General features: G+C 43.7%; 1 protein-coding gene and 1 pseudogene across 1 annotated transcript in view; one reads left to right on the plus strand and one right to left on the minus strand.

Annotated features, from left to right (window-relative positions):
* Positions 1-12,853, minus strand: part of LOC124545907 (somatomedin-B and thrombospondin type-1 domain-containing protein-like) — a 301,283-nt gene extending 288,430 nt beyond the window's left edge. The window contains exon 1 of the mRNA XM_047124868.1: positions 12,631-12,853. Within this exon, the coding sequence (XP_046980824.1) occupies positions 12,631-12,853 (223 nt within the window). The remainder of the gene's footprint in view (positions 1-12,630) is intronic.
* Positions 12,854-21,153: 8,300 nt separating this feature from the next.
* Positions 21,154-21,271, plus strand: LOC124546411 (annotated as a pseudogene).
* Positions 21,272-25,143: the final 3,872 nt, after the last annotated feature.

Here is a 25,143-nt window from a genome sequence, read left to right on the forward strand (position 1 = left end):
ACCATTCTGCTCAGCAATTTTCACTCTTGTAATCAGAGATCATTAGCCTGTGAGACGGAATATCAGAATGGTCAGATCGTTGCAGCCTACTGATACCGCACTTTGGCTTTGACATGGGATCTCATACGTGAGCGAACAGAAGTAGAGCATCAGACAGGCAATATTTATGTCGTTATAATGCCGTGAGTCACAAATACGTTTGCAATGCTTTATTTCAAACCCATGAACAGTTTCGAGATACCATGTCCATCTTGAGTTGATAAACATTTCCAGGTACACTGATGTTTTGCTCGGCAGAGTGTCGTCCTCTCCTGTAGTATGTTCCAGTGGAAGGCGATTTTTTTTAATGTTCCTTATGGTTTCCACGACGATATACGCAGTCCTGTCAAATTAATGTGACCATCGGGTATTTTCGCCGTCAATGTGCTATAACCACTCACAGACTGCAGTTGGCAGTACTAGCAGAGGAGGGTACATAAAACTTGTCGGGGAGATGCGGACAACAGTACAGTCGTTGTCGTAATGTGGAAATGGAGACATTTTTCTGATGTGGCCAAGGGTGGAAGCATTTCCGAAACGGCTTCGTTTTTTACTGTTTGCATCCGCCGTTGATAAAATATGCCCTGCCTGGAAAAATGGCGCTATCCAAAACCGGCGCCGAGACCACTGTGGCACACAATGGGCCACAAATGACAGGCGGAACGACGGCTGCGGAACGTTGCTTTTTACGGACTTCCGCAGCAGGCACCTGGTTTATGCTGACTACTGGTCATCGGGGATGATGGCTGAAATATGCACGCCGATATCTTAAGGGGGGTAGGACGTCAAACGGGCTGACCTGGAGCAGGAGAGGCACCAGAGGACATTTTAATTTCCACTGTCTATACTTTTACAAGTAAATTCATAAAACTTTGTCAGCATGACCAGGAAGTATTCAGGATTCACACTCGTAGCAGCGGATGTTCAAAAACATAACAAAATAATTTTTTTTACATGTGAAATTTCATCATTTTTTCTCTTAGTATTGACTGCATTTGTTGCTATAGGTACTCTTTTCTTCATAAGTAAGAGAGACTGTTCGATGAATTTTGCACAGCATACAAACCATACTTACAGGTGTCTGAAACTCTAGAATCTATTTAATTTATGAAAAAATGAATTAGCTGTTACTTTTTAAACTTTATGTTTAGAAAGAAAATATAATTTTGTAGTTAATTATCTCAATTTTTACCACAGTTTTTAATAGATTTGGAAAATTCTAGAGTCTCATACACTTGTAAGTATGGTTTGTATGCTGTGCAAAATTCATCAAAGAATCTCTCTTACTTGTGAAGAAAAATGTAGCTTTAGCAACGAATGCAACCAACAGTAAGTGAAAACATGATGAAAATTCATATCTAGAAAAAAATTATTTTGTTATGTTTTTGCACTTCCACTGCTATTAGTGTGAATCGTGAATCCTTCCTGGTTATGCTGACAAAGTTTTATGAATTTATTTGTAAAAGTATAGACAGTAGAAAATAAAATGTCCTGTGGTGCCTCTCCTGCTCCAAGTCGGCCCGTTTCACGTCCTACCCCCCTTAACTGGACGTCCACTGAGTGGCCTTTTTGAGATGAATCACTTTTTATGCTCCATCAGACAGATGGCCATTGGTGTGTACAGTAATGACACACTGAAAGGGAAAATCCAGGCCGGAGGAGGGAATATTGTGTCTGACGAATGTTTTCATGGTATGCCCTGGATGATGACGTCATTATGGAAGGCACAATGGATCAACATAAAGTAAAACCGAAACTAAACCAAACTCCGTCCGAACAGGCCTTGGAAGGCTCAACGGTACCGACCGGCCGCCGAGTCATCCTCACCCCACAGGCGTCACTGGCTGCGGATACGGAGGAGCATGTGGTCAGCACACCGCTCTCCCGGCCGTATGTCAGTTTACGAGACCGGAGCCGCTCCTCAGCTTGCCTCACAAGGGCTGAGTGCACCCCGCTTGCCAACAGCGTTCGGCAGATCGGACGGTCACCCATACCAGTGCTAGCCCGACCCGACAGCGCTTTACTTCGGTGATCTGACAGGAACCGGTGTTACCACTGCGGCAAGGCCGGGATTAACATAAGTATGCTTCTGTCCTTAGGGTCCATGTCTATCCCTACGTGCAGTTCGTTTTTTCTCGGCACAGTGACATCTACCAGAAGGACAATGCAACTTGTCAAACAGCTCGCAGTAAATGTGCGTGGTTCGAAGAAAATCAGGATGAGTACACCATACTTCCCTGGCCAACAGCCCCCCCCCCCCCCCTCCTCGCGGTATTTAAACAAAATCGGGAATCTGTAATACCACTTCCATCGAACTATTCGTGCCATGGATCCTTAACTGAGACATCTGGTACAGATTGTTGTGGACTGGCAAGACAGCCAATGCACTAGGACGGGAGGCCGAAAGGCACGCGTTTAAGCTCACGCAGGCTGGCGTGAGGTCTGCAACAGTTAAAGGAGTTGAGTCTAGTAAAAAAGTACGTAGCTTCTGGAATTCTTAACTTTAATCCATAATTGGTAAACATCGGTCTGACGGTACATGCTTCACAAGATCAATAGCAAATGATAATGGCGCCTTGCTAGGTCGTAGCAAATGACGTAGCTGAAGGCTATGCTAACTATCGTCTCGGCAAATAAGAGCGTAATTTGTCAGTGAACCATCGCTAGCAAAGTCGGCTGTACAACTGCGGCGAGTGCTAGGAAGTCTCTCTAGACCAGCCGTGTGGCGGCGCTCGGTCTGCAATCACTGATAGTGGCGACACGCGGGTCCGACGTTTACTAGCAGACCGCGGCCGATTTAAAGGCTACCACCTAGCAAGTGTGGTGTCTGGCGGTGACACCACACAGATCCCTGTCGGTACCTTTCAGAACTTCACTGACTCTCTTGCGACGAGCCTCACAGCAGCCCACGCTGCAAAATGTTGCAATTCGGGCTTTTCATGGGTGGTCATATTAATGTGACCGGATTGTTTATATGCTATTGCTTTGCAAACAACAGGTGTGTTGCAAATAAATCACTGTGGCATACTTCATAAAATTCTTAACGTCAGTTTGGGCTCGACACACGTGCTTTACACTGATCGTCATTCAATAGATTTCTATCTTGTTTCATTTACGGAGATAAATGGCGTGGATTGTGGAGACTGTTTAGTGAATTTTGGTGGCGTCGTTTTCTAGTTCAGTGGTTGGATCCGAGAATGCAATGGAAGTAAACGGAATGCAACTGGAAAGTAATTAGTCTCATAGGAGTAGTGAGATTCTTAAAGCCGTACCACTGGTCGAAATGAGGCTGGCGACCTATACTTACATTTTATTAGTAACCCAGAATGGAGCAATAATCCAGGTTATCTGACAAATGTTTCTGAGTAAGGCTGCAGAGCAGTACACTACGCAAGTCTTGTGCACTACTGACGCCATAACGAAGGCTGCGTGGACTCCGAGGACGGCCACGAGGCTGATATTGCGCGGCTTAGCGGCAGCTCCGCCGATGATCTCACTAAAAAACCTAAGACATTTTGGTCGTATCCAGTAAGTGGTTCGAAATCATCTATTCAGTCGCTCAGTGATCACGCAGGTACCGAAACTGAATGTAACAGAGAGAAGGCCGAAACACCGAATTCGGTCTTCTCAAACTCTTTACGGCCCCCTTTTTTCATTCATTGTACGAGCGTCGAAAGGGTAGATATTGAGATAACCGATTGTGGAATGCAAAAGCAACTATAATAGCTTAGTAATGGAGACGCATGGGGATCAGGTCAGATACCTGTAAGTCTCTAGAAAGATTACGTGAAAGAACCTTGCTCCCTTCCAGCAGCAGTTTGTCGTAGTATCCGCTGGAGTAACGAGGGGTACATAGCGACTGGAAAAAAAGGTCAAGTCCTTCCTGTTTTCAAAGAACGTCGTAGGACAGATACTGATAATTACACTATGCAAAAAAACAAAACTTTTGCTTGTTTAAGTGAATTTTATGCTTGTTTTGCATTGATGAGGTCACAACTATACACTGAATAATCCTAGTGTTGTATGATCGTTTCTTTGCTTCTTATGCCCAATTGTATGAAACTGATTGGTTAAAATTATATTTGCTAAGAACGCTTAATACATGAGATGAATAAACTGTTCAGTCGTATGTTATCTGTTTCGGATTCACGTTACTGATGAGTAATCGCATCTTCCCGTCATTGTAAGAATCATACAAACTGTTTTTGCTACGTGTGTCCTCCTTCCTGCGACTGAAAACAGTAAAGCATAGCATGAAGGATGGTAACAATTTCCGCTCAGTATGCAGGTCTTATTTTGGTATCCCTGTGGGATACAAGAATTGGGTACCACTTGTTGTGTGTGGTTGTTGTAGATCTACTCTCGAGGCCAGTTACAGAGGAGAAAACACCTAAATTTTTGCGAGGACCAACAAATCACTTTTTCAGCTGCTTCCTATTCCTCTTCCTCTAGTGGTGAAGAAATGTGAGCCCGCATCTCGTGGTCGTGCGGTAGCGTTCTCGCTTCCCACGCCCGGGTTCCCGGGTTCGATTTCTGGCGGGGTCAGGGATTTTCTCTGCCTCGTGATGGCTGGGTGTTGTGTGCTGTTCTTAGGTTAGTTAGGTTTAAGTTTTTCCAAGTTCTAGGGGACTGATGACCATAGATGTTAAGTCCCATAGTCCTCAGAGCCATTTGAACCATTTTTTTGAAGAAATGTGAACTAGCAGTAATGAGATCCGTAGCGCTGTGGACAACGGCGCCCGGCTTTCACTTCAGCAACGCGTTTGTGGGAAAAAAAAAGAAAGAAACACAAACTTAACCGAGTATCAGACTAGATTTACGACTAGGCTCAAGACTTCCTTGCCTCTCAACGGAACAAAACCAACAGATGTGAAGGTAATTTCGGCAGTACTCAAAGGAATTGTGATAGGACCGTTACTGATTATAATGTATATAAATGACCAAGTTGAAAGCGACGGAATCCCTTTAAGACTATTATCAGATCATGTGGTCGTCTATAAGAAGGCAGCAGTGCCAGAAGACAGTGTCTGTCTCCAGAATGACCTACAGATCAGTAATTAATGATGTAGCCACTGGCAGTTGACCCCCAATGTAAATAAATTCGACATACAAGAAAAGGAATTCGCAAGTGTACAGAAACACTACTGACGACAAATTACTGGAGACAGTACCTACCGTAAAATGTGTAGGAGTAACAATGTAGAGCGACCGTAAGTGGAATCACCACACAACGCAAATAGTGACAAAAGCTGACGCCAGATTGAAACTAACAGGAAAATAGTAAAGAAGGGCTTACAAGGCGCTTATGGGGCCGATTCGTGAGTTACGTTGATCAATTTGGCACCGTTAGCAGGTAGTACTGGCAGAAGAGATAGAGAAGATCCAAAGAAGAGCGGTGCGTTTAGTCACGGAATCGTTCAGTCTGCACGAGATCGTCCCAGAGAAGCTCAACGAACTCCAGTGGCAGACGTTACAAGAGAGCCGTTGTCCATCACGGAGAGGTTTACCATTGAAATTTCGAGAGAGTGCTGTCAGGGAAAGTCGGACAACATATATTACTTCCACCCACATAGATCTCGCGCCAATTCGAGCCAGTACAGAGGATTACCGATAGTCGTCTTCCCATACGCCATTCGCGAGTGGTAGAGGGAACGGGAGACTAATTACTTGTATCATAAGTACCCTCCGTCACACACCATCAGTTGACTTGCGGAGTATTGATGTAGACGTAGATGTACATGTCCATGCAGTCGGAAGAAACGTTTAGAAATCGGACGGGTTGTGTCGGTGTACTGAACACTTCCAAACGAGCGAAGCCCGTGCTGATGACCTGCCAGCGGAGCCACTGTGGGCGCAGAGGTCACCGTCCGTGCAGAGTAATGCCGGAGAAGCACCTGCGAATTTATTGGCCGTGCCTCAGGCTGACCCCCGAGTGATGCGTCGGCCGGCTGCCCCTGTGTGACGTATCGACGCCCTGTCGCCATACTTCTCACTAGAGCAGGTACGGCCTCGTTACTTTTCCTGATGCCCGGCGCTATGAATCGTACATTCAATACGCGCATCTGTTTTTCACTTTATGGTTTGACTGTCCAGCTGCCGGCCTTCGTTGCTACTGATCACATTTTGCGTCAGTAGGCCAGACACAAATAAAGTATTCAGGTAACAAATAATGTCTCAGCGTTTTCCATATTGTTCCTTTTTTTTTTACTGTTCCTGCAAAGACTTGTCTACATTATAATTAAATCGCGTGTTTCCTCAAAAAACTATCATTACGAACGTTCCAAAAATCAGAATTACAATCACTGTGCTAAAGAGGTTATATAAAAATATGGAAACATCAAGAAATACATGTTGTTGTTGTTGTTGTTGTTGTTGTTGAGGTCTGCAGTCCAGAGACTGGTTTGATGCAGCTCTCCATGCTACTCTATCCTGTGCAAGCTTCTTCATCTCGCGATATTTACTGCAACCTACATCCTTCTGAATCTGTTTGGTGTATTCATCTCTTTGTCTACCTCTTCGATTTTTACCCTCCACGCTGCCCTCCAATACTAAATTGGTGATCCCTTGATGCCTCAGAATATGTCCGACCAAACGATCGCTTCTTCTGGTCAAGTTGTGCAACGAATTTCTCTTCTCCCCAATTCTATTCAATACCTCCTCACTAGTTATGTGATCTATCCATCTACTCTTCAGCATTCTGCTGTAGCACCATATTTCGAAAGCTTCTATTCTCTTCTTGTCTTAACTATTTATCGTCCATGTTTTACTTCCATACAAACACTTTCAGAAAGTGACTTCCTGACACTTACATCTATACTCGATGTTAACAAATTTCTCTTCTTCAGAAACGCTTTACTTGCCATTGCCAGTCTACATTTTATATCCTCTCTACTTCGACCATCATTAGTTATTCATCTCCCCAAATAGCAAAACTCATGTACTACTTTAAGCGTCTCATTTTCTAATCTAATTCCGTCAGCATCACCCGATTTAATTCGACTACATTCCATTATCCTCGTTTTGCTTTTGTTCATGTTCATCTTATATTCTCCTTTCAAGACACTGTCCATTCCGTTCAGCTGCTAAGAAATACATAGTTGAACGTAAATGTAGATGGTAGCCAAGTCTGCGGCTTGTGCTGTTGTACCGGGTGATTATAATTAAACTTTTCCTATTTGACACTTTATAACATAGAAACTAATTACCGTACGAGTACCAAACTTGGTTGCATTAAAGTCCAGAGTATGGGGCCCACGATTTCCATGCGCCACGGCGCCACCGTCCAGTTCCAACTATGGCCAGCAGGTGCCGTGATCAGTCATCGTCATTCAGAGTCACACACACCTGACCAGTCGCAGTGCACTTGTTGATGTGTCAACATGAGCTTGGACAAAACGAGCAGGGCATTATCGGTGAGACTCTACTATCAAATGGCTCTGAGCACTATGGGACTCAACTGCTGAGGTCATTAGTTCAAAATGGTTCAAATGGCTCTGAGCACTATGGGACTCAACTGCTGAGGTCATTAGTCCCCTAGAACTTAGAACTAGTTAAACCTAACTAACCTAAGGACATCACAAACATCCATGCCCGAGGCAGGATTCGAACCTGCGACCGTAGCGGTCTTGCGGTTGGTCATTAGTCCCCTAGAACTTAGAACTACTTAAACCTAACTAACCTAAGGACATCACAAACATCCATGCCCGAGGCAGGATTCGAACCTGCGACCGTAGCGGTCTTGCGGTTCCAGACTGCAGCGCCTTTAACCGCACGGCCACTTCGGCCGGCTAGACTCTACTATCAAAACGAAAGTAATGCTGCAACTGCACTTCGAGAATGCCGCTGTCTGAAAGGATTACGGAAGGGTCCTCTTTCTCCTCCTGCTGTGCAGAGAATGATGAAGAGCTTGGCGTTGCTCCGGGAAGAGGCCGGCGACCCGTTGCATCACAGGTGGTTGACGAAATCGCTGTTTTTATAGCAGACAATGCTGCGCCCAATTCCCGAACGTCAGGCAGGGCGCGTGCTGTGTCACAACAATTGAGCATTCCATAGTCCACTGTAGGGAAGGTGCTTCGAGCCATTCTCAGAAGGTATCTGTGCAAGATCCATATCGTACAGCAGCTTGCACCGTAGGACGCACAAGGACGTGTTGACTTCGCTCTCCACTTTCTCGCAAGGATTGAAGTTGACGAGGGCTGGCCCTGGACCATCCTATGGACAGACAGTACTCGATTTTCTCTGACGGATGAGGTAAACACGCCGAATTGTTGAGTGTGGGGATCTTCACCTCCAGTCACTGTGCATAAAGTTCCTCTGTACGGGGAAGGTGTCACCGTATGGTGTAGCTTCGCGGCTGTCTTCATCATTGGACCATTATTTTTTGAACAGGTTGGCGCTCAAGGACCAAAGACGTAGAGTGTGATCAGCCAGCGTTAGTGCAATATGCTTCGTCAGCATGTCACACCCGCCCTACAGGAGAGAGGGACGCATTGAACTCAATAGCTTTCATGCAAGATGGGGCATCACCGCAAATCGCTCGTGAAGTTCGCCTGCTTGCCCGAAACACATTTGTAAACTCCGCGACTGCTTCAGCCCATTTCATCAGGTGCAGCCAGCCAGGACACTTCCCTTCAACTTCGCACCACCTTGCAAGTTATGTAATATGTTTGCATATGTTTATCCACTAGCAAAGGTGCTTAAACCGTATTTGCAGTACCGAGAGATTAGTACCTTTTCCTGGTCCTGTTCCTTACCCACGCGCCGTCTCCCAGGCGGGATACAAAAGTAGCCAGCATACCTACGGAAATTCTTCGTTCTGCTGTGTAGAGTGCAATCCTGTGCTTTCAGACTCTTCTGGACACTTATGGGTGCCATATTGAGCCCTTTTTGTAGTAGTAATGGTGCCGATATGTAATGGTGTGATGTACCGTTGCAGCACATTAAAATTGTTCCAATTGAAATGATTCTGAATCATTTCTCTTCCCCACGTCCTTGTTTGGTCCTCGTACGGAGTTAAAAATGGGAAGTTTAATTATAACCACCCGGTATTTGACCACGAGCGACACCTGTGCAATGTCCTCAATGCATTGCAAGCGTCAGTCGTGCTCAGACAAGTATTCTGTGTAGCTGTTGAATGCATTGTGTCGGAGCTAAGTCAGTTCTACTGCAGGCAAATTGTTGCTCCCCGTATGTCGTGTGCTTCCATAACCATAGTAGCCGAAGAGTTGGCGTTTCAAGAAACACAGTATCTAATACGTACACGGCATACACAGATGGAGGAAAAACATCATCAACTAAGTCACAACGAGGACGAAAATAAGTGTTGAGTGATCGTGACGGACAGTCATTGAAGAGGATCATGGCGAAAGATATGAGAACGACAGCTGCAAAAGTCGCTGCAGAACTGAATGTCGCTCTCGCGCATCCTGTCAGCACCAAAACGACATGAAGAGAGCTCTCCATAAGATGGGAGATGCTGGACCAGCTGGAATTCGAAATCCGGACTCTAAAGAAGCACATGCCCATAACAGGATAACGTGATGCCGAAGCCATAAAACTTGGACTATAAAGCAATACAAAAACGTCATTTGGTGGGATGAGTCTCGTTTCACACTTTTTCCAACTTTTTCACACTGTTTCCAATTTTTTCACACTGTTTCCAAGTTCTGGTCGAGTCTGCGTCCCAATACTGAAACATGGTGATGGTCCAGTGATGATTTGCACAGCCATATCGTGGTATTCCAAGAGCCCTATGGTTACTCTGCAGGTGGCATTACTGTCAAGTTCAGTGAAGAAATTTCAGAACATTTTGAAATTAAAACAGGAGTGATACAAGATGGCGTATTAATTTTCAGTTGTGTCTCAGAAAAATTAATGCACGATGGCGAAAATTGAAATCGGAGCCTAAAATAGACGAACCAATAAAATCAGGAATAACCAGTATTAGAATAAACTTTCAGCTTTCGCAAACGACCGGGTAGTTGGATACTAGGACATTCAGACAGCACAAAGAAACAGTAATTCTTAAAGAAGCAGCAAAAACACTGGTCTAGCAACAACGTAGCACCGAAAATTTCACAAATTAAATACAGAAAAATCGAGAGCGTTTATCAGCACAAGTATTGAGGCGAAGCCATTTAGGAAACCGGTTTCGAAAAAGCCTGTTTACGAAATCCGTTGTCACAAAATGCAAAAACCTTTCTGGTCTACAAAAAAAAACATCTATAACAAAGATGCATTGAAAAAGACACAAAACTGGAACAGTACAACATTATCATCAAATCATTAACTTTATGTGGGTTCTTTCAGCAGCAAACCCGCGTGACACCAGTGCCTCCTTTTGTAGCCTCTAGTGTTTGTTGAGCAACTTCATAGCGATCGCTCCTCTGTTTGCTAAACGATCGCGTGACGGAAGGCGCCGATCTCCATCGCTCCTTCTCTGTCTACACCACAAATTACACTTGATATGTGTCCAAGGCTGATGAGCAGCAAATTGGAAACTTGTGGTAAGATTTTATGGGACCAAACTGCTGAGGTCATCGGTCCCTAGCTTACAGACTACTTAATCTAAATTAAACTAACTTACGCTAAGAACAATACACACACCCATTTCCAAGGGAGGACTCGAACCTCCGACGGGAGGACCCACGCGAACTGTGCCAGGACGCCTTGGTCCGGGGGGCCTGTGAGTAGCACTCAAGAACTGATCGACAGAGGGAAGGCACTTCTTTCGTGAATAAATTACATTTCCTTAGGATTCTCCCAATGAATCTCTGTTTGGAATCTCCTTTGTCCGCAATTACTTTTACGTGGTCATTCCACGTTAGGTTACTTATTGTACTTAGGCAGTAATGAATCACTTCTCCTATTGATAAACATTTTGCTATATTTATTTATATTCTGGTTGAACTTCCATTCCCAGCAGAAATCCTCCCGCATTTTACTTCAGTCTTGTGCTGCAACTTCTTCTAACATTGACCATGAACAAGCTAACAGAGCTTTCGAAACTGTCCACCACATCATATACATGCATACTTACTATAAATTAAAGTCCCCCGCCACCTTTCCTGTCTGTGTATGAAGGCTCATCTCAGGAACCGCTGGATGGATTTTATATGGTGTTCAATAATAGACAGGAATGTTTATGTAACTTATTAACACTTCGCCAAACAAGTCATCCCGCAGCACATCCTTAATGCTAGCCATGAGAATCCAGTGCAGGTCGCTAATTAATTGTACGTCTGTTGACATATCTCAATCCATTTTCCATTTCCCGCTCACTCATCTCTCTCTCTCTCTCTCTCTCTCTCTCTCTCTCTCTCTCTCTCTCTCTCTCCCCTTTTCTCTTGTTCTCATACTCCTTTCCTACTCTACTCTCTCTCCCTTGCTCTTGTTCTCATACTCCTTTTCTACTCTTTCTCTTCTTCACACTCTCTTCTGCCTCCCTGTCGTCTCTGTTCCCATTTCGGTTAATCTATCCCTCTGCATCTCTATTACTTTCTCTCTCTCATACTGTCGGACTGAGTCTGTCTCGTTCTCGTTCTCTGAATGGTTCAAATGGCTCTGAGCACTATGCGACTTAACTTCTGAGGTCATCAGTCGCCTAGAACTTAGAACTAATTAAACCTAACTAACCTAAGGACATCACACACACCCATGCCCGAGGCAGGATTCGAACCTGCGACCGTAGCGGTCGCTCGGTTCCAGACTGTAGCACCTAGAACCGCACGGCCACTCCGGCCGGCTCTCGATCTCTGTCCCTCTCTCTGTTTCTCTACTTCTGTCACTTTCATTCTATCCCACTTTCACTCTCTCACACTATAACCGCTTCTTACAGTGTACCCTCCTACCCTACATTCTTTCCCTACCTTATCATACTTTGGTGTTCTCTTTCGCCCTTTTATTCTATCACTGTCTGTCTCACTCCCACTATCCCTGTGTCTCTCTGTCTCACACACGTTCTCTATGCCTGCGTCTTTCTGTACGTTCTCTCCTACTTTCTCTCATTATCCTTCTCTCTCTAACCCTTTATCTCTTATTCTAATCCTTTACTCTCACTACCCTTGTTCCCATTCTCCCTCCTTTCTGTCTCTCTCTACCGCTCACTGTCGACAACTTTCACACACTCTCTCTCTCTCTCACCCTCTCTCTCTCTCTCTCTCTCTCTCTCTCTCTCTATTTTATCCCCCTTCCATTCTCTAACCCTCTCTCAAAATATAATACCGCTCTCACGCTCCATCCCACAATACCACAAACTTCATCTCATTCTTTTAACCTTCCACATTCTCATTTCCTCTCTCTAATTCTGCCGTTGTCTCTCTGTATCACTCCCATTCTCTATCCCGGTGTCTTTATATTTGTTCTTGTCCTATCATTCCCTCTCTCCATGTCGCTCTCGTACTTATATCTGTTATTCTACCCCTTTCCCTCAATGCCTCTCTTTATATCTCTACACGTCTTTACCCTCTCTCATTCTCTGTCTACTACGAACTCCTATATCTCACTCTCACGATATTAGTAAATCCTACAAGGCACAAACAGTAACAGAACGAACGACGATGTTTTACCGACAAGCAAAGCGCAGGTGCTCACCCTTGAGCGCGGACTTGTTGCTGTGCGGGCAGCGCGTGCCCTGGCAGCCGCGCTTCTGCAGCAGCGAGGGGCAGTGCTTGCCGCCGTTCTCGGGCTGGCGCTGCACGGAGCGCGACCGGCGCATCATGCCGGTGCCGCAGTCCGCGTCGCACTCCGACCACGGGCCCCACGCCGTCACCGCGCAGTCCACCACTGCAACACCAAGCACCGAGCACACGCTCATCACAAACGTCGTCGAACTGTTCAAAATGGCTCTGAGCACTATGGGACTTAACAGCTGTGGTCATCAGTCCCCTAGAACTTAGAACTACTTAAACCTAACTAACCTAAGGACTTTAATGAAATTTGCCAATTTAAATGGAATTTCATTAAAGAATAAAAGTAAATAATCAGTTACGTTTTTTAAATTTTTTGCTTTTAGTTAATTTGCCTTTCTTTCTTTCTGTACGTACGAACGAACTTTGTTGTAGAACCTCTCATTTACGTGTGGTAATAAAAAATTCATTTACACGGAACTGAGTACATTTAAAATTACGTGAACTCATATTAACTGATTAAGAATATTTAGTTGAGAATTAAATCCTTTACATAATTCGGCCTTGGCACACATTTTCTAAATGCAGTGGTTTTTTTTTTTTTTTAATATTTACTCAATTCTTTCCCGGCATTAGCTATGGAACACAAGACTGTCTCTATTAGCAGAAAACGGTTAAATATTGCCAAGCCGACGTTTAATTATCACTGATAAAACACACATCCCTATACATTTAAGTTATTTGAAAGAACCAAAATTGTTAAATTTCAACATTAACCATCCGCCTATGAATGCACAAATGTGAACTAATTTAAAATTCGTAAGTCTCAGGATCGCTGTAAAAGAAGAACATTTTCTTAATTCACTGCTAATTTTTATCTGTTCCCGATTTACGGGTTTGGTTAATTTTTCTTAGTGGAACAATTTTTTAAATGTGCCGCCGCTGCAAATCGTTCGGTCGCGGCACAGCCCAGCAACACCGCTAAAAATGCTGGAAATTCTTTAAAGAAATATTATAGATGACATGGGCAAGCTAATTTACATTAATAATACACACTTTTGATAAATTATAATATATTTAAACCACAACAAATATTCAACTCACATTAGTTTGTAATTTCTCCTCTAATGGCGGCTAAATCTAGCTACAGACAAAAGACGTCTACCCATTCATAAAATGCTTCGTCACAGCTTGCTCTCGCTTTCAGCTCTACAGGGAGACGACCAAAGAATACTCGTACGTGGTGCTTTTATACTACTGCTGACTATTAACATCTCTCTGTAATCATATAACATTATTTTCGTCTGTGGCTGAATTTTACATTTTTGTTCTCGCAGATATTGACACACTTCGCAATTATATTATGAATATAGAAATATTACCATCCTAAATACAGAAAGAATGTTACTACAGAAAATATTACAATAATAATGAATGTCCTTTACACAAAATTCAATAATATTTTTTGTTAAATAATTACAGTATTTACAAATTGCTTTATAACGGCGTATATGATACAATTAAATTTTAGTTTATTAATAGTGTGAGTTTGCCAGGGAACGTTACAGGACATCACACACATCCATGCCCGAGGCAGGATTCGAACCTGCGACCGTAGCAGTCGCACGGTTCCGGACTGCGCGCCTAGAGTCAGGAGACCACCGCGGCCGGCGTCGCTGCACAGGGCGTGGGGGCTAACAAAGTAACGTACAAATTCAGATGTCAATCTGTAAAACCCAGTAGTAGAATCACTGGTGACGTTGGAAGTAGAGGAGAAGGAGAGGCGTATTACTCATCACCAAGAGGAACACACCGGTTGCAACTGATGTTAAAGAGGTTCAAGATGCGGACTGCACTCATCTGCTTCAAATTCTAGGCTAGAGAATTTCGTAACGTGTTGGTGAGAAAACCACAATGAATTTTTTTAAATTTATCTATAGAACTAAAATTAGCAACATCTGGTATAAAATCTGAAGTGTCAATACGTACCAACCACTTGTGAATCAGCAACTCAAAAGACAGGCAGTGACAGAACGACTCTTTTTAAAATAAGCGTAATAAAGTGACGGTCGCAATATCAACAGAAAGCATATGTTGTACTGTCTGAGATTTCTCAAAAATAAATAGAAATTTATAAAACTCGATGTACGGAAGGACTTGTCAAGAAGCCACTGGGTCATGCGCCCACACTTCTAGAAATCATTCACGTTCCTAAACACGTATATAAAATAACGTGCGTCGATACACCGAGATTTTTCTCTTTAGCGTGTGGCACTGCTTCACGGCAGAAGAGTAACAGGTCAGTCCAGGGTCGTCAACTAGTAACAATAAAAAGTGTAAGTTTTACTAATCTTTGAGCACCACTGACTCTCGTACTTGAACGTTTCGTTCTGTTCCTCAGCAGTAATAAGACAACGACGGCGTGAAAGAGCATCGAGTATTCTTTTTGTAGGAGGAACTGTTGATAGCATTCGCTAGTTTCTGTATTTAGCAGGAACAAATTGGTTCCATCTCCTCCACCTGAGAGATAACTCTTATTAGTCAAGTCCGGCGCTGCGACAGCACGAACAATACCGGCGAGAGGCGTCACCCCTAAGGATCTCGCGGAGATAAAAGGCAGCCATTGTTCGGGAACGCAAAGAACGCCGGTCAGAGACAAACAGTCACAACACGATTAATTTTCGACTCAGGTGCTGCCATCTTTTGTTAGAGATAAAGTGGATGAGCAAATACAGGGTGAGTTCTGAAGTGAGAAGAAAGGGAAAAAAAGCGAAGAGCTAATAAGGAGTCGGATGTTTGTTCGAAATTAAAATGGCACCCATATCTCATTTAAATGGAGGATCTTTCCAACTGGCAACGTCCGGCAATTTTGAGAGGGAAAAAATACTGAGGTTTGCAGGACGAAGCACTGTGGTCTAGATTAACTAAGCTGCTACCTTGCGAGTCGAAGTAAAGTTGTTAACAACGGCAGGCTTCAAATGATTGTCCGTTTCGTCTAATCACCGTTTCAGTGCAAAGGAAAACCAGGCAAAGTTGCAAATTTCGTTTTTTTTTTTATTTACCTCATGACTAATTTTGGGCCGGGACCCATTTTCAAATCATCCAAATAGTCAAATTGGTACTTCCAAAAACCCAAAAACCATGTCAAATATATATACGTTTCATGAAGTGCAAATTAACGCGCTGTAACCCTTCGTTTACACTTTATAAAACGCACAGACTTTTGACATGGTTTTCATATTTTTTGCAACACGATTTTGACTACCTCGATGTTTTGAAAAAGGGTACCGAAACTAGTCATCAAGTAAATAAAAAAAGTGAAATCTGCAACTTTGGCTGGTTTTCCGTCCAAATGACTAGAAGTTGCTCGCCTGCAATTATTCCAGCATGTTGGAAGTTCGTAAATCAGTGGCTGTATTAGTTAAACTGTTATTTTGATAGACATCTGGTGTCGACTAGGTGTTATGATCAGTGTAAGAGAGTTAATGTGCCATTTCTTCCATTATTCATATCAAAGTATTGATTTATGTAGGGCAGTGTCAAGTAAACATTACGAAATTAGTAGAAGCAGCTTCGTACAGGACAGTTGTAGCCCTAGCGAGTATTCAGACATAACCCGAGGCACACCGACGAAATTTCGGAGATTGCTCAGGGATTTATTCTGAGTATATTTGAAATAAGGCAGCCGTCCTCTCTAGCGGATCGTTACAGCATAATAATGCAAATACGATTTCCGGTACTTCGTTTGTTATCTCATTTATCACTGTTTCCATGAAAATAACATCACAACACCGAAAAATTCTGTAATGCGTAATCACCAAAACGCACAACACACAGAAGAGAATGACGCAACACTCTTCAGACAAAACATGCGCACTGTGGCTATATATCCAGAACTTGGTCTACGGGTGTGCGAATGTTCCCCAGACCACTGTTGAAAGCGGTCACATACCACCGATACACTGTGCCCATAATTTGCATCAATCCTTAGGTACGTTCTTCCAGCTTCCCATAGGTCGACAGTCGCGTTCAGCGGCAGCACGTACTCGCCGGTGGATCACGGTAGATCCCGGGAATGAATGTGGCAAGCTCAGTTCAGCTCTATATTCAGCACAGTTTCTGCCAGTAGAGTCAAAACAGAGCACGCACATACAGGCATCCCGAGCGCTAACTGATCGCCGACGTCTACGACAAATGAATCACGAACACCGCAATCCCTCAGTATACATTTATTATACCCTGGTGCAACTGCATGAAGTCCTTGAAGATGTAGCATTTTAATTCTTCCGACGATGTACAATACTGCCGTGCATCCAGTCGGTATTAATACAGGCTTTACCGGCACTGTGCCGTTGACGCAACCGCATTAACAAGATGAGCGGCAGACAGGACTATTCAGTGTGTCAATTAGGCTGCCGTAATTTCAGAGACAATGCGGGTAATCTCTGAGACACAACGGGCCTGGCTGCCCCGTCGTAGGAAACAAGAGCTCCCCGAAATTAGGCGACTGTAGTTAGCAAGAAGGGACAGAGAAAAATTGTGAACAACCCGGAGCCCCTATCACGAAGACATGGTACCTACAAACGGACTTAAATCAAGGTCATGTTTATGGAAAAACTTCAAGGCTTCGACTCAGACAGCTTGGTTGTTGTTGTCTTCAGTCCTGAGACTGGTTTGATGCAGCTCTCCATGCTACTCTATCCTGTGCAAGCTTCTTCATCTCCCAGTACTTACTGCAACCAACATCCTTCTGAATCTGCTTATTGTATTCAGCTCTTGGTCTCCCTCTACGATTTTTACCCTCCACGCTGCCCTCCAATGCTAAATTTGTGATCCCTTGATAACCGGTCCCTTCTTCTTGTCAAGTTGTGCCACAAACTCCTCTTCTCCCCATTTCTGTTCAATACCTCCTCATTACTTATGTGATCTACCCATCTAATCTTCAGCATTCTTCTGTAGCACCACATTTCGAAAGCTTCTATTCTCTTCTTGTCCAAACTATTTATCGTCCTGTAACGCCGGAAATGCATATCCTATTTCCATCTATTGCACTGCAAATTTTTTTCCTTATTTGGTTACCTGAAGATATAACATTTCTGTGTCTTTGTATATTGTAATTGTTTTACTATTTGTATATACATGCATTTATGTCGATGTATAATTGTTTTGTTTTGTGAATATTATTTGTATTTATACGCTGGGTCTGGCCTAGGGAAAACTATGCTATCGAACGAATACATCGATAGGTGTGTGGAGAACCAAAGTGTTTAGGATCTTTGGTAGTGTTAACTCTGTCGCGTGGAGCGAGAGCAGAGAGGGTCTGGCTGGGGTAGGTCGGTGGAGCAGGTGTGTTGTGTGACGCTCCCGCGAGTTGCCGCGCTTTCGGGGTTTGGCAGCATGTAATTGCGCTCGACTTGCCATGATAGTTTCTGACACGGTGTCGCGGACGGGAAGCATTAGCTGGCGCACATCAAGAGCCCGTTTCGCCTGGTGACCGTGTCGAGAAGGAGGGGCGCCAACATCCAGCTTCTGCAACAGCGACGGCCGACAATGAGTGACTGTCGCCACCTCCTCGACCGGCGGCTTCAAACCTTCAATCAACCAACAAGGAAGACTGGAAGCACGTAAAGTTTTAGAACTGTATGGCAGACCTCAGCTTTTAAAATTGTTGCATCACAAAATTACAGCAACTTGTAAGTAGGCTGTTTAGGTTTTTTTATTGGTAACGCCACCTCTGTATGAAAATCACTGGCTGTGCTGTGTGCAGTCTGTGGCTGCTTTGCATTGTTGTAATACTCGCCATTGTAGTGTTGGGCAGCGGCAGCTGGATGTGAACAGCGCGTAGCGTTGCGCAGTTGGAGGTGAGCCGCCAGCAATGGTGGATGTGGGGAGAGAGATGGCGGAGTTTTGAAATTTGTCATGAACTGCTATATTTATATATGATGATATCAAGGTAAATACATTGTTTGTTCTCTATTAATATCTTTCAGTTGCTAACTATCCCTATCAGTAGTTAGTGCCTTCCATAGTTTGAATCTTTTATTTAGCTGGCAGTAGTGGCGCTCGCTGTATTGCAGTAGCTTGAGCAGCGAAGATTTTTGTGAGGTAAGTGATTTGTGAAAGGTATAGTTTAATGTTAGTCAGGGCCATTCTTTTGTAGGGATTTTTGAAAGTCAGATTGCGTTGCGCTAAAAAAAATATTGTGTATCAGTTTAAGGACAGTCGTGTATACTTGTTCAAAGGGGACGTTTCAAACTTAGCGTGAACCTTTGTTGCTCATTGTCTCAATTGCATTACCAAGCAGGGTCCCTTCCCTTTCCGAAATGAACCCGAGTGTCGTTGACATTCAGACGCCAGCATTAAAGTAATATCATTCCATTTCACTGCTTTAATTTCTAAGTTCAGTTAAGGTATTCATAGCTGACTACAATATTTAGATTACACAAGCACAAATTAAGAGTGCGAGTTTTGTTAGCATATTTTAGCTTACCTGTGACTGCAGCTCAGCTTGGTACGTACTAAATGTTACTATTGTTAGCTGTCCAGAATCATTTAATTCAAGTTCAAAGTTAAATCTCTTATTTCTAAATTGCGTAGATTCAAGTAGCTTTTCAAATGATTGTTGAGGTAGCCCAAGACTAACCTTATATTATTGAATTTCGTAGTGCTTCAGATACAAAATTCACTATTAATTTCAGTCACTAAATTAACTTTCAGTTTTCCGATTTTGTTAATTCTTTTGCTAAATTAAGTCAGAGTGTAGCGAAATTTATTACTTCTGACAAACTTTCAGTTTTCACACAACACGTGTCAAACTTCAGTTGCCACGCTTTCAGTGCTAATTATATGTGCAATAACTTTTCTTTTTCAGTTATTATAGTAGTTGTCCATAGGACTGGCGACCGTAATTTTCCCCAAATCTCAAATATCTAATTAACGCCAATTAATTGTTAACGTGACGACCGCACATTTACTTTCTTTATTAACTTTACCCCATTTCAAAATTAATTTCCACCAGTTTCATTTGCATTTTTCCTTTCATTTAGATGTAACCCTTTCCTCCCTCTTTACCGACAGATTAACTTCGGTGACGATTACTTTTCCCAAATTTCCAGGCGCGCAGTCCGGAACCGCGGGACTGCTACGGTCGCAGGTTCGGATCCTGCCTCGGGCATGGATGTGTGTGATGTCCTTAGGTTAGTTAGGTTTAAGTAGTTCTAAGTTCTAGGGGACTGATGACCACAGAAGTTAAGTCCCATAGTGCTCAGAGCCATTTGAACCATTTGAACCAAATTTCCATTAGGTACACGCGGTTTAACTTTTCACTGTCATTAAGGTCGATAAGTGAGGGGGAGGTTACAGTCCATTTTTCACTTCCATACATGGCTACACTCCATACAAATACTTGCAAAAACGACTTCCTGACACTTACATCTATACTCGATGTTCACAAATTTCTCTTCTTCAGAAACGCTTTCCTTGCCATTGCCAGTCTACATTTTATATCCTCTCTACTTCGATCATCATCAGTTATTTTGCTCCCCAAATAGCAAAACTCTTTTACTACTTTAAGTGTCTCATTTCCTAATCTAAACCGAGCGAGGTGGCGCAGTGGTTAAACACTGGACTCGCCTTCGGGAAAACGACGGATCAATCCCGCGTCCGGCCGTCCTGATTTAGGTTTTCCGTGATTTCCCTAAATCGCTCCAGGCAAATGCCGGGATGGTTCCTTTCAAAGGGCACGGCCGACTTCCTTCCCCGTCCTTCCCTAATCGGATGAGACCGATGACCTCGCTGTCTGGTCTCCTTCCCGAAAACAACCCAACCCAACCCCCCTCCTAATCTAATTCCCTCAGCATCACCCCACTTTATTCGACTACATTCTACAGTATTATCCTCGTTTTGCTTTTGTTGACAACTTGGAGATTACCGAATTTGGTGGCTAACTCCATCAAGAAGATTGAAGGATTCAACCTCCCGAGGAAACAGTGGAAAGCTCTGCATCGTGGCAGAATGAGTGCCAGTAGACGCAAGCAACTGTTGAGGACGTGCGGCGTATCGGACAGTCCTCAATGTGAGTGCGATGAAACTCAGTAAATTGACCATTTCGAGAATGAACTTTCACGTCACAGTGGAGTGTGCACTGATTAGAAACTTCCTGTCACACTGAAACGGTGCTGGACAAGAACTAGGGGCCTTCGGCTGTCGCGGACAGTTGCTCTCCCAACTGAGATATCCTAGCCCGACTCACCAAGTGCCACTGCAGGTCGTGCTTGAACAACTCCGTTGACAGCAATTGCTAGCGAAAGGCAAATGATCCCGTGTTGTAGTCCCTGTCCAGCATACTGTTTGAATCTGCCAGGAAGTTTCAATGGGCCATTAATTTTTATGTGAAACGCGTAACTACACGTGTGAAATAAAGGGCATATACATCGAGTCGCTCAGACATAGAGCAGCTAAAAAAATTGTAATATGCTACAGAGTTATAGGCAACGGCCTTGCCGCAGTGAATGCACCAGTTCCCGTGAGATCACCGAAGTTAAGCGATGTCGGGCGTGGTCGGCACTTGGATGGGTGACCATCCGGGCGGCCATGCGCTGTTGCCATTTTTCGGGGTACACGCAGCCTTGTGATGCCAATTGAGGAGCTACTCGACCAAAAAGTAGCGGCTCCGGTCAAAGAAAACCATCGTAATGACCGGGAGAGTGGTGTGCTGACCACGTGCCCCTCCTATCCGCATCCTTAGGAGAGGATGACACGGCGGTCGGATGGTCCCGATGGGCCACTTGTGACCTGAAGACTGAGTGCTACAGAGTTATAACGTTTGTTACGAATATTGTTAATACGCTGTGCTCACAAATTTATATCATAATTCCAGTTGTAAATGCCGAACTAGTGACTAAATTACAAGGATGTAATATTTGGCTCCTTTTGTTGAGTTAGTTAAGAGTGTCACCGTTTCTCTAGGGGCAATCAAATGAAACGAGACAGATGAAAAAAAAGTAAAAGTACTTACTATTTCAAATGTAATCTTCGTAACTGTTAATACATTCATCCCACGGTCAGTGTCTTCGTGAAAATATGATTCGACGAAGAAGAGCTCGTTCTCGTCCGGAATACATCGACGGCCACGTACGTCTTTCTTCAGAGCTCCAAAAATCTGGAAATCGCACAGGGAGGGATCGGTATTATTTGGCGCATATGTAAGGGATTTGTAGCCAAACTTCTGCAGCGTAGTCGAAACAAACTTGGCAATATGTGATAGGGAATTATCCTGCAACAGAGCGATGCTGTCCGTCAATATTCCTGAGCGTTTGGACATGAGGGTGCGCTTCAGTCTTTCCAGTGTGTCCACGTATCGTTGTGAGGTAATTGTGGCGCCATGTTCCAGAAATTCATTCAGCAACGGGTTGACGGACGGCATCACTCTGTTGCGAGATAATGCCTGGGTTGCAGGATTATGACCGGTCACATGCTGCCGAGGTGGTTTTGACTACGCTGCAGAACTTTTCGCTGAGAAACCCTTACACATTCTCCAAACAATCCCCATCTCTTCCCACGCGATTTCCATATTTTTGGCACTCTGAAGAAATACATTAGTGTCTTTGTTTCGGACGAAGAGGTAAGGCAACAGCAAATATTTTTCCCCGACGGCATTGACAATCTGACAGTGTGGTAAATGTATTGACAGTTCTGGCGATTACTATCGAAATAAGAAGCACCTCACCCACTTTTCTTCCAACTGCCTCGTTTTCATCTGACTGCCCATTATAGTATACCCCGATCAGTTCGAGCAAAGTATAAAAAATAAAAAATGCTACTCATCAGTCTACTGACTGGTTTGATGCAGCCCGCCACGAATTCCTTTCCTGTGCTAACCACTTCATCCCAGAGTAGCACTTACAACCTACGTCCTCAATTATTTGCTTGACGTATTCCAATCTCTGTCTTCCTCTACAGTTTTTGCCCTCTACAGCTCCCTCTAGTACCATGGAAGTCATTCCCTCATGTCTTAGCAGATGTCCTACCATCCTGTCCCTTCTCCTTATCAGTGTTTTCCACATATTCCTTTCCTCTCCGATTCTGCGTAGAACCTCCTCATTCCTTACCTTATGAGTCCACCTAATTTTCAACATTCGTCTATAGCACCACATCTCAAATGCTTCGATTCTCTTCTGTTCCGGTTTTCCCACAGTCCATGTTTCACTACCATACAATGCTGTACTCCAGACGTACATCCTCAGAAATTTCTTCCTCAAATTAAGGCCGGTATTTGATATTAGTAGACTTCTCTTGGTCAGAAATGCCTTTTTTGCCATAGCGAGTCTGCTTTTGATGTCCTCCTTGCTCCGTCCGTCATTGGTTTTTTTACTGCCTAGGTAGCAGAATTCCTTAAATTCATTGACTTCGTGACCATCAATCCTGATGTTAAGTTTCTCGCTGTTCTCATTTCTACTACTTCTCATTACCTTCGTCTTTCTCCGATTTACTCTCAAACCATACTGTGTACTCATTAGACTGTTCATTCCGTTCAGCAGATCATTTAATTCTTCTTCACTTTCACTCAGCATAGCAATGTCATCAGCGAATCTTATCATTGATATCCTTTCGCCTTGTATTTTTATTCCACTCCTGAACCTTTCTTTTATTTCCATCATTGCTTCCTCGATGCACAGATTGAAGAGTAGGGGCGAAAGGCTACAGCCTAGTCTTACACCCTTCTTAATACTAGCACTTCGTTCTTGATCGTCCACTCTTATTATTCCCTCTTGGTTGTTGTACATATTGTATATGACCCGTCTCTCCCTATAGATTACTCCTACTTTTCTCAGAATCTCGAACAGCTTGCACCATTTTATATTGTCGAACGCTTTTTCCAGGTCGACAAATCCTATGAAAGTGTCTTGATTTTTCTTTAGCCTTGCTTCCATTATTAGCCGTAACGTCAGAATTGCCTCTCTCGTCCCTTTACTTTTCCTAAAGACAAACTGATCGTCACCTACCGCATTCTCAATTTTCTTTTCCATTCTTCTGTATATTATTCTTGTAAGCAGCTTCGATGCATGAGCTGTTAAGCTGATTGTGCGATAATTATCGCACTTGTCAGCTCTTGCCGTCTTCGTAATTGTGTGGATGATGCTTTTCCGAAAGTCAGATGGTATGTCGCCAGACTCATATATTCTACACACCAACGTGAATAGTCGTTTTGTTGCCACTTCCCCCAATGATTTTAGAAATTCTGATGGAATGTTATCTATCCCTTCTGCCTTATTTGCCCGTAAGTCCTCCAAAGCTCTTTTAAATTCCGATTCTAATACTGGATCCCCTATCTCTTCTAAATCGACTCTTGTTTCTTCTTCTATCACATCAGACAAATCTTCACCCTCATAGAGGCTTTCAATGTATTCTTTCCACCTATCTGCTCTCTCCTCTGCATTTAGCAGTGGAATTCCCGTTCACTCTTAATGTTACCACCGTTGCTTTTAATGTCACCAAAGGTTGTTTTGACTTTCCTGGATGCTGAGTCTGTCCTTCCGACAATCATATCTTTTCCGATGTCTTCACATCTCTCCTGCAGCCATTTCGTCTTAGCTTCCCTGCACTTCCTATTTATTTGATTCCTGAGCGACTTGTATTTCTGTATTCCCGATTTTCCCGGAACATGTTTGTACTTCCTCCATTCATCAATCAACTGAAGTATTTCTTCTGTTACCCATGGTTTCTTCGCAGCTACCTTCTTTGTACCTCTGTTTTCCTTCCCAACTTCTGTGATGGCCCTTTTTAGAGATGTCCATTCCTCTTCAACTGTACTGCCTACTGCGCTATTCCTTATTGCTGTATGTATACAGTTAGAGAACTTCAAACGTATCTCGTCATTCCTTAGTACTTCCGTATCCCACTTCTTTGCGTATTGATTCTTCCTGACTAATGTCTTGAACTTTAGCCTACTCTTCATCACTACTACACTCCTGGAAATTGAAATAAGAACACCGTGAATTCATTGTCCCAGGAAGGGGAAACTTTATTGACACATTCCTGGGGTCAGATACATCACATGATCACACTGACAGAACCACAGGCACATAGACACAGGCAACAGAGCATGCACAATGTCGGCACTAGTACAGTGTATATCCACCTTTCGCAGCAATGCAGGCTGCTATTCTCCCATGGAGACGATCGTAGAGATGCTGGATGTAGTCCTGTGGAACGGCTTGCCATGCCATTTCCACCTGGCGCCTCAGCTGGACCAGCATTCGTGCTGGACGTGCAGACCGCGTGACACGACGCTTCATCCAGTCCCAAACATGCTCAATGGGGGACAGATCCGGAGATCTTGCTGGCCAGGGTAGTTGACTTACACCTTCTAGAGCACGTTGGGTGGCACGGGATACATGCGGACGTGCATTGTCCTGTTGGAACAGCAAGTTCCCTTGCCGGTCTAGGAATGGTAGAACGATGGGTTCGATGACGGTTT

Source organism: Schistocerca americana, chromosome 8, assembly GCF_021461395.2.
Source record: "Schistocerca americana isolate TAMUIC-IGC-003095 chromosome 8, iqSchAmer2.1, whole genome shotgun sequence".
NCBI classification, from domain to species: domain Eukaryota; kingdom Metazoa; phylum Arthropoda; class Insecta; order Orthoptera; family Acrididae; genus Schistocerca; species Schistocerca americana.